This window comes from Carassius gibelio, chromosome B7 (genome assembly GCF_023724105.1).
Source record: "Carassius gibelio isolate Cgi1373 ecotype wild population from Czech Republic chromosome B7, carGib1.2-hapl.c, whole genome shotgun sequence".
NCBI classification, from domain to species: Eukaryota; Metazoa; Chordata; class Actinopteri; order Cypriniformes; family Cyprinidae; genus Carassius; species Carassius gibelio.
This window is the reverse complement of record NC_068402.1, coordinates 38141044-38155106: the sequence shown is the minus strand read 5'-3', so window position 1 is coordinate 38155106 and position 14063 is coordinate 38141044. Positions and strand designations below refer to the sequence as shown.

The 14063-nt window shown below is 39.5% G+C and overlaps 2 protein-coding genes across 4 annotated transcripts in view; both read right to left on the bottom strand.

Moving 5' to 3' along the window:
- Positions 1–5205, bottom strand: part of LOC127961543 (mucin-5AC-like) — a 609977-nt gene extending 604772 nt beyond the window's left edge. Inside the window, exon 1 of the mRNA XM_052560721.1 lies at positions 5092–5205. Within this exon, the coding sequence (XP_052416681.1) occupies positions 5092–5152 (61 nt within the window). The 5' untranslated portion in view covers positions 5153–5205. The remainder of the gene's footprint in view (positions 1–5091) is intronic.
- LOC127961544 (hepatocyte growth factor activator) overlaps positions 1–14063 on the bottom strand; it is a 118823-nt gene that overhangs the window by 86955 nt on the left and 17805 nt on the right. The window contains exons 13-14 of one of the 3 annotated variants that reach the window (XM_052560722.1): positions 11525–11667; positions 10350–10973 (exon numbers count right to left, since the gene is read on the bottom strand). The exons of the other annotated variants lie outside the window; for them this stretch is intronic. Of the exons in view, the coding sequence (XP_052416682.1) occupies positions 10740–10973; positions 11525–11667 (377 nt within the window). The 3' untranslated portion in view covers positions 10350–10739. Of the gene's footprint in view, positions 1–10349; positions 10974–11524; positions 11668–14063 lie in introns of those variants that run through there. 3 annotated transcript variants of the gene reach the window in all.

Here is a 14063-nt window from a genome sequence, read left to right as displayed (position 1 = left end):
ATCAGTGCACGTGGCACCAGGACACCCTTGGCCGGAGGTCGATGATCGACTTTGTGGTCGTGTCATCAGACCTTCGGCCATATGTCTTGGACACTCGGGTGAAGAGAGGGGCGGAGATGTCAACTGATCACCACCTGGTGGTGAGTTGGATCCGATGGCGGGGGAGGAAGCTGGACAGACTCGGCAGACCCAAACGTACTGTGAGGGTCTGTTGGGAACGTTTGGCCGAGCCCCCTGTCAGAGAGATTTTCAACTCCCACCTCCGGCAGAGCTTCGACCGGATCCCGAGGGAGTCTGGAGATATTGAGTCTGAGTGGACCATGTTCTCCATGTTCTCTGCGGCTGCTCGGAGCTGTGGCCGTAAGGTCTCCGGTGCCTGTCGAGGCGGCAATCCCCGAACCCGGTGGTGGACACCGGAAGTAAGGGATGCTGTCAAGCTGAAGAAGGAGTCCTATCGGGCCTGGATGGCTTGTGGGACTCCGGAGGCAGCTGACAGGTACCGGCAGGCCAAGCGGACTGCAGCCCGGGTATTCGTGGAGGCAAAAACTCGGGCCTGGGAGGAGTTCGGTGAGGCCATGGAGAAGGACTATCGGTTGGCCTCGAAGAGATTCTGGCAAACTGTTCGACGCCTCAGGAGGGGGAAGCAGTGCCCTACCAACACTGTTTACAGTAGAGATGGGCACCTGTTGACCTCAACTGGGGATATCGTCGGGCGGTGGAAGGAATACTTCGAGGATCTTCTCAATCCCACCGACTTGTGTTCCGTTGAGGAAGCAGTGGCTGGGGACTCGGAGGGGCACTCGTCCATCACCCGGGCTGAAGTCATCGAGGTAGTTAAAAAGCTCCTAGGTGGCAAGGCACCGGGGGTGGACGAGATCCGCCCCGAGTACCTCAAGTCTCTGGATGTTGTGGGGCTGTCTTGGCTGGCACGCCTCTGCAACATCGCATGGCGGTTGGGGACAGTACCTCTGGACTGGCAGACCGGGGTGGTGGTCCCTCTTTTCAAGAAGGGGGACCGGAGAGTGTGTTCCAACTATAGGGGGATCACACTTCTCAGCCTCCCTGGGAAAGTCTATGCCAGGGTACTGGAGAGGAGAATTCGGCCGATAGTGGAACCTCGGATCCAGGAGGAACAGTGTGGTTTTCGTCCCGGTCGTGGAACACTGGACCAGCTCTATACCCTTTCCAGGGTGCTGGAGGGTTCATGGGAGTTTGCCCAACCAGTCCACATGTGTTTTGTGGACTTGGAGAAGGCATTCGACCGTGTTCCTCGCGACATCCTGTGGAGGGTGCTCCGGGAGTATGGGGTCGGCGGCTCCCTACTTAGGGCTGTTCGGTCCCTGTACGACCGGAGCAAGAGCTTGGTTCGCATTGCCGGCAGTAAGTCAGACCTGTTCCCGGTGCATGTTGGACTCCGGCAGGGCTGCCCTTTGTCACCGGTTCTGTTCATAATTTTTATGGACAGAATTTCTAGGCGCAGCCAAGGGCCGGAGAGTGTCCGGTTTGGGGACCATACGATTTCGTTGCTGCTTTTTGCGGATGATGTTGTCGTGTTGGCATCCTCAGACCAGGACCTTCAGTGTGCATTGGGACGGTTTGCAGCCGAGTGTGAATCGGCTGGGATGAGAATCAGCACCTCCAAGTCCGAGGCCATGGTTCTCAGTCGGAAAAGGGTGGATTGCCCACTTCAGGTTGGTGGAGAGTTCCTGCCTCAAGTGGAGGAGTTCAGGTATCTTGGAGTCTTGTTCACGAGTGAGGGAAGGATGGAACGTGAGATTGACAGACGGATCGGTGCAGCTTCTGCAGTAATGTGGTCGCTGTACCGGTCTGTCGTGGTGAAGAAGGAGCTGAGCTGTAAGGCAAAGCTCTCGATTTACCGGTCAATCTACGTTCCTACTCTCACCTATGGTCATGAGCTGTGGGTCATGACCGAAAGGACAAGATCCCGGATACAGGCGGCCAAAATGAGCTTTCTCCGTCGGGTGGCTGGGCGCTCCCTTAGAGATAGGGTGAGAAGCTCGGTCACTCGGGAGGAGCTCAGAGTAGAGCCATTGCTCCTCCACATCGAGAGGAGCCAGCTGAGGTGGCTCGGGCATCTATTTCGGATGCCTCCTGGACGCCTTCCCAGGGAGGTGTTCCAGGCACGTCTCACCGTGAGGAGGCCCCGGGGAAGACCTAGGACACGCTGGAGGGACTATGTCTCCCGGCTGGCCTGGGAACGCCTCGGGGTCCCCCCGGAAGAGCTGGAAGAAGTGGCTAGGGAGAGGGAAGTCTGGGCGTCTCTGCTTAGACTGTTGCCCCCGCGACCCGGCCCCGGATAAGCGGAAGATGATGGATGGATGGATGGACTTATCAAGTCTCATGTCGCTACACGTATGAGCCTAATTTAGAAATGTGTAATGGGTTACTTTTAAGGTGTAGTAATTTAGTTTAGTCAGGGAAAGGGATAGAGAGAGATAGAGAGAGTTTTAGACGGAATTATAGCTGTTCATGCTTTTGTTTCAATAATTAATTGTGAAGTAAATCGAGAATGTCTTTGTTGTTTACGAAGAGAAACAGTGTTTCACTCTTTCATGTACTGTAATAGATTAAGACCTCTGTTTTCTTTGTTACAAGATCTGTTTAAATGGTTTGATGAAGTGTTTTCCATGAAGATTTTTATTTGTGGTTTTAAGTATTCCAGAAAACATTCCCTTGAATGTCAATTATTACATTTATTGTTGGTTAAAGTGAAAATGGCAATTATGTGAGTAGAAAAAGAAAAATGGAGGGAAATTTTGACACAGATGTTAAAATGATTTCAATCTTGGTAAAGTCTAGGATGTTATTATAAAACAAACAAAAATATGAAGCATTTTTTTTTTTTTTTTTAAATATCATTGATGATGTTTTGATTTTTAACAGTTTGTTGCGAGGGTCTCTCTACTTGGTAGAGAATATATACTCTTGTTTGACTTTTTTTTTGTAATTGTAATAAAATGTTTGTTTGTTTTTTATTCTTATTCTCTCTCTGTCTGTCTCTCCCTCTCTATATATAGCCTATATACATCAGTTAGTCCCCCGAATGTTCAAAACATGGTTATGGTTTTGTGTTTTAAGCAGAAAATGAACCCAGGCAGAGTAAACTGATACTGAACATATGAGTTCAGGGTATAATTGCAGGAAACAAGGTTAACTTATACAAAGCCAAAAATATCAGATGAATAACTCAAACATAATTTTCTGATAAGTTTTATTACTATAAAAACATTGTATTGTTTATCTGATACCAAATCTATACATTAAAAACCTAAAAACCTTTAGGCAGTTTTAGGCGCAAACTGTCTTTTCTATGAGTTTCACTTTCAGACACAAAATTTGTGGTAGGAGAGTATTCAATAACAAAACGCGTTTTACAAACGTTTTCTTGCTCGTGTGACATTTGCGCCATTATTTAAAGGGCCAAAGAAAGCATGTCTCATCCTGAATTTCCACTGCATGCATCTGCGTCATGTTTCTGCTACCATAGATGATCACGGTCACTCTAGTCAATGCAATGTTTACACCAGACGCGGCGCGACACTTTTTAAAAGCGTCCCAGAAGCAGCTCTCCACGCCGCTTCACTAAAGATAGGCGCCTAGTCTATTTTTGACGCACCCTGCTACCAAACCGCACAGCAAATACAAAATGGAAGTCAAAATATAATGTTCAATTCACATATTCTTGCTAGGAAGCCAGAAATAGAAGACGAGAGGTTTATCCTCAAAGTTGAAAAACTTCACATTATTATATGACACCACAGATCATTTTTCCAATGACAATAAAAAAAAAGCAAATGGTGTGGAGTTTAATTGCAGGAGTTGCATGACTGGATTAAACAGAATTAAACCGGACAAAATATTAACATTCAGCCAACCATGTTAGAACACACAAAAATCAAGAAAAGCTAGTTGGACCATAGACTGTAGTGTTGGACAGGAAAATCATGTTTCTCGTGAATCCCACCACTACACTTCTGATCCGTTGGCACTGTGTGGAGGATGCAACGAAACCTCATCGCAGCCGTAAAGCACCACAGACACATGCCGTGTAAATCAGGGATGATGAATTTCTGTTCTTTAATTTGTGTGATTGCTAGTAAATCACCCGCAGACATTTCAACACGCATCAGTGCAGTTTTGGAATCCTGCTCTCGCGCTAATGTGTCCTGCTTAGTAAAACTGGCCCATAATGGTAATAAGAATGTAAACATGATTTTATCTTTTGCCATTTAGCTTCCACATTTGTTAAAAGGTGAGATGTATGATATTTGTTTTATTTATTAGTATTATATAAATTACAGAAAATTTTAAAATAGAGTAAAATCAATCATTGCTTTATTACACTTTATAAGTTTATATAAATGTATAAAGATATATAATGTGCAACATCGGTCAAATGACCTGGGCCCTCATTAACAGGAGACACATGTGCTGAATACATCTAAAGCAGGGATGTCAAACTTAATTCCTGGAAGGCCGGAGCCCTGCAGAGTTTAGGTTAAACCCTAATTAAACACACCTGATCCAACTAATCAAGTCCTTTATGCTTATTTGAAAACTACATGGTATGAGTGTTGGAACAAAACTCTGCAGTGCTCCGGCCCTCCAGGAACTGAGTTTGACACCCCTGATATAAAGTAAACTCATCCCAGAACAAAACCTGCTCCAGAGACTGTAATGTTCAGAGAATGGGTCGCTATCGCTACATACTCTGAAAGATGTTTCAGTTTTTGGATCCAAACGTTGAATTATCTGTATACGTATTCATAATCTAACCCAGACATGTCACATAACCTGATTTCTGGAATACAGAAGAGTTCACTTTATAATACTTTTAACATAAACATAGCTTTGTAAGAGACTTCTGGGGGTGACAGCAGTATATGCACAATTATAAACGTACATGAAATAATAAAACAGTATTTACTTCACATGACCCTGAGATAACAACTTAATGACTTAATTTCATCAAAATAGAATTGTGCATATTCCAACTCCAGAAACTATGTCAGAGTAATTAACACATCACACACATATTTTATATTATAGATCATAAACAGATGTCTTTACCTGTGAGAAGTGCACAGAGAATGATCCGTCCCAGCAGACACATGTGACGCTTATCAGCCATTTTCTGTTTCTGACAGTCTTTCTCTTCACTCTGTAATTAAAGCTCTTCTTTTTAACACCATTAGCTCATCCTGTGGGTGTTAACTTCCTCTGATCTCACCAACTGACCATTGAGCTGCATGTCACCCACACTATACTGATAAACTGATACAGTATAACTGTATGCATTAAAAGCAAACATACTGCAAACACAACACATCTACTTCAATAACTCAACCAATCAACCAGCTCTTGAAACACACAAGATGACTTCAAAATAAATAAATAAATACATTTGTTTTAAAAAATTTCTAATCAGCAATATTCTTGTCTATTCAGGAGCTTAAAATGTTGTCTACGTGTTTTTTTTTTATTTTTTTATTTTTTTTTTTTGATTTTGAAACACGTGACTACAGAGTGTGAGAACTCATTAGTTTTCGCAGACTTGTTAAACCCACAGACACGAGTGTGGTCATCTCTGAAGCCAGTTTAGACTGATGGCTGTGAATTTTCACACATTCTGATGCCATTTCCTCTTTTACTTTAAGGCCCCGTCCACACGGAGACGGAGCTTACCCCAATCCGATCTTTTTTTTTCCCCGTCTCAAGAAATGTCCGCGTCCACATGAAACCGAATAATGATGTAGAATACATACCAGACCAGTATGTGGCACTGTAATTCTGCCACAGAGATTCACTAAAAACAGAGAAGAAGACTTGGACTATGCTCATAAACCTTGCGTGTGGTACACAAATGAACATGGAACAATACATTTATTAATCAGTGTTAATGTTAGTTAATAAAAAGACAATCGTTCAGTGTTTGTTCATGTTTTTGTTGCTGTTACGTGACGTAGAGGTGTCTGACTAGGGGGGAGACGTGGGCTGATGACGTCATCGTTTCTGAATATATACGGTTCAGCCGTCCAGACGAAAACGCAAAGACGGCGTTTTCAAATGTATCCACTCTGGGACCCGGTTTCAAAAAATGCCGGTTTCACCTTGCGGAAATGCCGGATCCGTGTGGACGAAACGCCTATCCGATAAAAAATGTGTGCGTATTCACAGAAACGCGTCTCCGTGTGGACGGGGCCTAAGTGATTTTCCTTTTATTTACTGTGCCCTTTTGCAAAAGTTGTTACAAACCATTTACGTATGACTGTCAGACTATGCTTACACAAAAACAATGTAGTCAAATACTGAAACGTTCTTTCATTGCGTTTTTAAAAGTTTTCACTTATACACGACAACATTTTCAAAGCGATTTGCATTTCAGATATCTGCAAAAAAGGCCAAAAATGCTGTATTACGTATGCCAGGCCAGTAGTTGGTACTGTCTCCTTGTTAGTGAACAGTACCTGTGGGGAAATGAAGATTATATGTTGTATATGAAGCATCTGTTGGTTGTAATATTGGTGAAGTAAATCCACTCTTTGTTGAAGAAGTGTTGAGCAGCAACATCAGTACCATGTACTCTGCCATTGTTGTGTTTGTTCATGCTTGCCTTTAAAATCAACACGTACTGCGCATGTCTACATACCGAACACATATACCATCCTACACCACGCTCAGATAAGTGGTTCTCTGTACTGGAGAAAGCACACTTTTCTTGGCATTAAGTCTTAATCCAATATCTTTCATGTAACGAGAAAGACACCTCAATGCTGAACCATCATCTGCTCTCAGGAACTTCAGATGAAGAAGGATGGAGATAAGAGCATCTTTTTGATAGATTGTGACACACCAGTCCTCTGACTTGGCCTGTAAAAGTGTGCTGAACTTCAGTCCCCAGACTGAGCGGTTCAAAAAGCTCAGATCTAAAAAAGGACACAACACCACATCCTTCCTCAGAACAGTGAAGTACCGGCTGTAGGACCCGGACTCTGCAACCCAAGGAGGGACCACCTCGATGTCCTCCGTCCTCAGAGAGAGTCTACTTCTGTTCACCAGATCCTGCTTGGGGCCCACCAGAACTGGATTCTGGAAAAATGTAATACATGTGATGTCTCGGCAGCGCGCATGTCTTTTTCTTTTCTTTTTCGCCACTCAGTCACACAGACAACATCAGTCTCCTCAGAGAAAGATGAATGCTGCAGCAAGCTCAGAGGGCAAAGAAACCGCAGCACTGGCTTTCAAGCCTCGAGAACGAGCTCTAGAACTAGTGAACACGGGTGGAGATAGGACGAGCCGTCTCAAATCCGTTCGCCAGATCATTTTTGATTCCTGCGATCGCTGGTGCTGCCGTGCCTCAACAGCGAGAAAAGCACAATCAGCCGACTGCACGAGCACCCCTCCTCATTAATGATGCTTATTATAATATTACTTGTGTAACTGATGCTTGTGCAACTGGCGAGCTCATCATCGCCTTCCACATCAATCTCCTCAGAGAAAGCTGATACTGTGTGCTTCACTCTCAAGCAGACAACACACAAACTGCGTGTGTCACTACCCTTTTTTTTTTTTTTTTTTTGCTGGCAGGGAAAACACACAGCCTGAACGCTGCCTGCTCTTGCCCAAAACTTATCTTGATTGAAACTTTGACAAATGTAGTTTATCAGTGGACAAACGACACTAAATAAGTCTCACAAATATATAAGAGTTAATAAATAAGGACAGATTCTATATTTTTGAGTAAACTATTACTTTAAAAAATCTGTAACATAAAACTGACTCAGGAGACACAATTACATTTTGATCTGTTTTGTCATCAATCATATTTTAGCATCGCTGATATAATATTAGATTTTTTGTTTATATTTTGAATTAGACTATTTTATTATGTATCATTCTGTAAACAATTAATCGATTGATTGATTGGTTTTGTTATTTTTATAGTTTTTTTAAAAACATAGTTTTTACATTTTAGTTTTGTTACATAATTTTAGTCATATATTATTATATGCTTTTTCTAAATTATTCAAATAACTGATGAACATTCTCTGAATGAATGTCATGCTGTGCTTCCAGCTGGTATTGTGTCAGTTTCTAGAAGGATGTGATTGATGTCTGACTTGCTCCTTCTAGGAATCTGATGAAGTTTGATGAGGTGGAGGTCACTGAGCAAAGACATCCGTCACTCTACAAACAAGACCACCCAAAACCAGCTGAGACTTCACAGCCACACACACAGTGTCAGCTGTGACCACACACACACACACACACACACAACCACACACACAACCACATTCAATCAAGTAAACAAATCAGCTGTTCTGAATTCTGTCATCACAAACCAATACAACAATTCAGAGCATAATAAATCATTGTACTCCACAAACTGAGCAAAGCGAGCATTTCTGAAATCTGGCTCTACATTTATTTACCAATGCTTATAACAACTGCCGAGCAATACAAGGAATGCTAGTATAATAGTAATTGACCATATTTCAGTCATAAACTCTTGGAAAAGTTTTAGCATGTTTCGGTCTAGACAGGTGGAGCTGGGGGAGGTGGAGGGTTTCAGAGGAGGATACACAGTGAAATATTCAATGTTTTTATATTTTTATATTCAAAAATTTTGCTAGGTTGTTACCTTTTTTTTTCAGAATAAAACTTCTTAGATGAATGTCATTTCAGAAATGTTTCGTGAATGATATAATGCACATTTTTGTGCTAATGTTTTAAGAACCGTATAAAAACCAGATAACACATAATATTAATGGAAAAACAATTGCTGTTTACTTTTAGCGAACCTTGACGGAAAGTTCAGAGAATGTTGTTTGCTAGCTTGAAATATCAAATATCATACATCATGGTTATATTTCCTAAATCTATTTAATTACAACAGTCCACAACAACCTCACAGTGATCAAGAAGTGTCTATAGCCCCTTTCACTCTGCCATTCCAGCAAATACAGGGGTAGCGTGTTCCTGGAATTGTTCCCTGGTCGCTAGATTTGGCACTTTCACACTGCCAGTGATGACCCGGTATATGTGCGTGCTTTCACACACAACCCTTGAAGATCCCGTAACGACACGTGACACCCGCAATGTTACTAGGTCCCCGACCCGGGATCAATTTGGTAATCAGTCCCGGGACGTGGTTGCTTTCACACAGAAGGCGACCCGGCAATGTTCCAGAAATATTGCGGGTCCGACGTGCAGTGTGAAAGGGGCTTATGATGCAGCATCATAACTGTCTGTGTTTCACAAAAACTCTTGTATTTTTCCAGATATAGCATTCACATAATGCACTCAGATTCCCAGAATGCAACACAGTAACATTACACTTCATGTTCTGCTGGTTCACTTTGCTATTTCTATTGTTGTTGTCACTTTTACTTATTTTGCTAATGTAAAATTATTTTTGTTTGTGTTTTAAGACTTTGTTGTAAATCATAAATTACTGAAATAGTTCACCCCAAAATTAAAAATCTGTCATCATTTATGAAAGAAGATGATTTGGAGAATGTTACCAAACAGTTGATAATAGACACTGATGTCCACAGTACTTTGCTCCCTCTATGGAAGTCAATGGCTACCGTCAACGGTTACCAACATTCTTCATAATATATTATTTTGTGCTCAACAGAAGAAAGAAACTCACAAAGGTTTGGAACAACTTGACGGAGAGTAAATGATGACAAAGTTTTATTTTGGGGTGAACTATCCCATTAAGTTCAGACTAAAGACTGTTCATGTGTTAAACTTGTATTATAATGTTTCCAGGAGGAATGGGTGAATCGATCCTGAAGTATAGATATATCGATACTGATGCAGTATCGAAAGTATCGATAGTCAAATAAAAATTATTGATACTAGGTGTTTTTATATTCCAGTGATTTTGTTTATTAAACAAAAAATAATGCCTACAACATGCCTTAAATTGAATGAATAACCCATGTTAGCAAATAATTGTGTGCAAGGGATTTTCCTGCTCATCTGAACACACACAAATGTAGCAAAGCAGAATCAATCAATTACAGAGATTACAGAGACAATTACTCATTCTGATGTGCATTTTAATAGAGCTGTGTTTCCCAAGAGGAGCCTATAATGAGAGAGCATTAATGTAGCCCAGCATTAAGCATTAAGGCAGCCCAGAACAATGATAATATATAATGTCAGAAATTTTAATGATGTGTTTAAATATGATAGATAATAATACATATTCGTTATGAATTACTTTTCCATTCAAATGTCAGAAAAAAAATTCAACACAGAGACCTGTTTGAATTAAATTTAAAGGAATGCACTTAATTAAAGGTTACGATATAGTTGACTAATATACTGTTCAAATGATGGTGTTAAACTAGGATTTAACAGCAAACTGTCGCATCAAACCTGCATCTGTTTATTCACTTCCAAGGGTTTATATGTAAATCATGACCTTTCCAATATTCACTCAAACACTGTAAAAAACTCTCTTTTTATATTTTAATGCAGATTAAAGACATTTATTTCACAGCAATCAAAATGTACAGATACGCATAATAATAATAATAATAATAATAATAATAATAATAATAATAATAATAATAGCAAACACTTTCCACTCCAGTGTACATGTCCCCATATTGCTTGTTAATATAAATACGACAGGCTGGCAGTAAAACACACGTCCGTCAGTGTGACGTCATGAACACATTAACAGTAAAGTCACAGTTGTTTTATCTCCTGCATTGACTCCCGATACAGATGTTTATCGTCTTTCTATTGGCTGAAGTTTTTGGGGAGGTTTTTCTGGATGTTTTGATGACGCTGTTGATCCAGTCTGAATATTTGGGCACGAGGGTGTAAACGTCGGGCTTCCCCGAGCGTCCGCATCCGTCTCCCCAGCTGATGATCCCGTAGAGGAAGCTCACGCCGTCACACTCGCACGCTAACGGACCGCCCGAGTCACCCTGAACACATCACACACACATCAACACATCTGACAGAACAAACACCTCACTTATTCTACAGCAATACTCACGTGGATGGAAGCATGTTTCTGCCACAGAGGAAAAAAATACATTTATATATATATATATATATATATAATCTATCAATTGTGAGTTCTAATGTCAGAATTACAGAATATGAAAAATGTTGCAGTTTCCCTTTTTATGCTTTATTCAGTGGCAGAAACATGCTTCCATGGGTATTAGAGCATTTACTAAATATTGTATATGAATGCATATATTAGTAATAATTATATTAATATTAGCCTAAAACAATACAAATTACATTATATATATATATTATTATTATTATTATTATTAATACAGCAGTAATAGTGATATTAAGGTATTTCTTGAAAAAAGACATTCCTCATTACTACATTATTATTACATATTACTATCACGATCAAGGTCCAGAAACATTATTAGACTTATGTTACATAAAATCTAAATCAGCAATCCAATAAACGTAATAAATAACATAGCATGACGAAAGGTGTGTGTGGTCTGACCTGACAGGCGTCCACACAGAGCTCACTTCCTGCACACAGCATCCCTGACCTGACCTCTGACCCGTAGACGTCTGGAGACGAGCACTGATCGAACGGGATGATCTTCACGACTCCCTCCATCAGGTGAGAGTACGAGTTCGCCTCTACATTATTAGAGAGTTATGTCATTCATTAATCATTCTCAAACCTGTAAAACCTTCTTTCATCTTCAGAACACAAATAAAGATATTTTTGATGAAATCCGAGAGCTCTCTGACCCTCCACAGACAGCGAGGATCTTTACACAATCAAGGTCCAGAAACAATCCATCTGAGGTTCAACCGTAATTTTATGAATCTACAAGAATACTTTCTGCATGCATTTCCTCCGTCTCACCCTGGGACCATTTCAGAGAGCATCCACTGAACACAAACAGTGTACGATCTGTGTCAGCTGTGCCACGCGGATACAAATTCTTGAATAAAGTCTTTGTCATATGTTCTTGCTATGATTCTGGACCTTGATCGAGTTAGGATCCTTACTGTCTGTGGAGGATCAGAGAGCTCTCGGATTTCATCAAAAATATCTTCATCTGTGTTTCAAAGATGAACAAAGGTCTTACAGCACTGGAACAATGTGACAAAGATAGCGACTTGCATACATTTTTTGCAATGCAATAAAACAAATCTTCAAGATTTTCAGACAATAAAACTTTCAAACAAGGCTTTGCTTTGATTGTACTAATATAACACAAACTAAAACTGAAATAGAAAATAAAAACTATGCAGATATATTTAAAAACATGATTAATAACATGACAAACAACAAAATGATTTAAAAATCAAGTACAATTCAAATGAAAATAGAAAAGAAGGAGAAATAAAAACTAGTTCAATGGATGAGTAAAAACCAGAGCTTGAAGTGAAAAAAAAAGAAGTGACGGTACTCAACCCCACTCACAGCCCCCAAAATAAATTAATTAATAAACACTAACTAAAGTCCTAAAAAAGTACTTTTTTAATTTTCATATTTCACAATGAATATATATATATAGTGTCACAAAAAATAAATAAAAAAATAGTTGCTCTATAGCTCCTCAAATAACATTTACATTACATTATTAATATAAAAGTCAAGCTGTGATACTGAGCAGGACCACAGGGAGACACCACAGGACCCCTACATGAGCCGCTTCAATGATTCAAGTTATCACCATCACTGATGTTCAGAATGACAAGCATCAGTATATCTGTGTTTATCTCATATATCTTTCTTTCGGTTTCTCCTTTCAAATGCTGAACATATAATATTGATAGCTGTTGATATGAACAGGTTGTTCCTCTCACGCATGCGCAGAACGCACGTGTTAGTCTGCTGTCAGCTATAGTTTTTTTTTTTTTTTTTTTTTTTTTTTTTTGTACAGAATTACACAATCAATAAATAAATAAATAATAATAATAAAAAATAATAATAATATATATATATATATATATATATATATATATATATATATAGGAATACATTAAAAGTGTACATGCTTGCACAAATCGTAAATTCAAAAAGCTTTTTGTTTCTTTGATGTATATAAATTGAATATGATTTTTCACTTAATTTAAATGCTATAAAACATTGCTTTTTACCTGAAAATTAGCATTTATGGATGTGAAATGTAGCCATAAAAACATTATAAAAATACTGTAAATGCAGGTCTGTTTATCTTTGGAGTTTACAGTAATGCCTAAAACAACATATTTCGACTGTATAATAAAATATCCATCATCATATCCAAAAATAAAGTCAAATACATTCCTCCAGAAAAGAGACACATAAGGGCAGTGCCAAAATAAGTGAACCGCTGTCTCCGGCTTCTGCTCGCATAAGCTACAGCTAACATCAATATAATTTTTTATTTAATTAAATAATGTTAAGCAGGGAATAATCTGTGTAGAAGTTTAAAGGATACTTCTTTCACCTTATTTGTTAAGAGATATCGATCGAACAGAAGCCAGACTTTTTTCCAGTCAACAACTTATTTACTCCAATCAACATCCTTCTGGAAACAGGCTCTTATTGATCTGTGATGATTATTACAGGAGAAACATATTTTACCTATCGGGGAGTGAAATCGAACCAAAAACTGTTAAAAATTCCTTTGGTGTTATGGGAATATTACATTTTTTTATGAATTCCTCATATGTAAGAATAATGCCATTTGAATTAAATAGTTGATCTACCAAAACAATATTATTTTGAAACCAATTTTCTAAGAAGATAGACTTTTGTGTAAATAAGATGTCCTTATTATTAAGGATTTGGTTATAACTAGTTCTCTATCAATTATAGACTCACCTTTAATTGTGCTGGCTTTAATATGATTTGACTAATTATCAAAAATACATTTGGAGAAACAGGGTAGCCGTGTTGAATCCCTCAAGACAAATTAAATCTGCCAGAAGTGCCACCAAACCATTTAACTGATCTGTTGCTAATCTTATAAAGGGTTTAAATTGCATTAGTGAAGAAATGTCCTGAAACCACATTTTATAACAAGTGACTCACA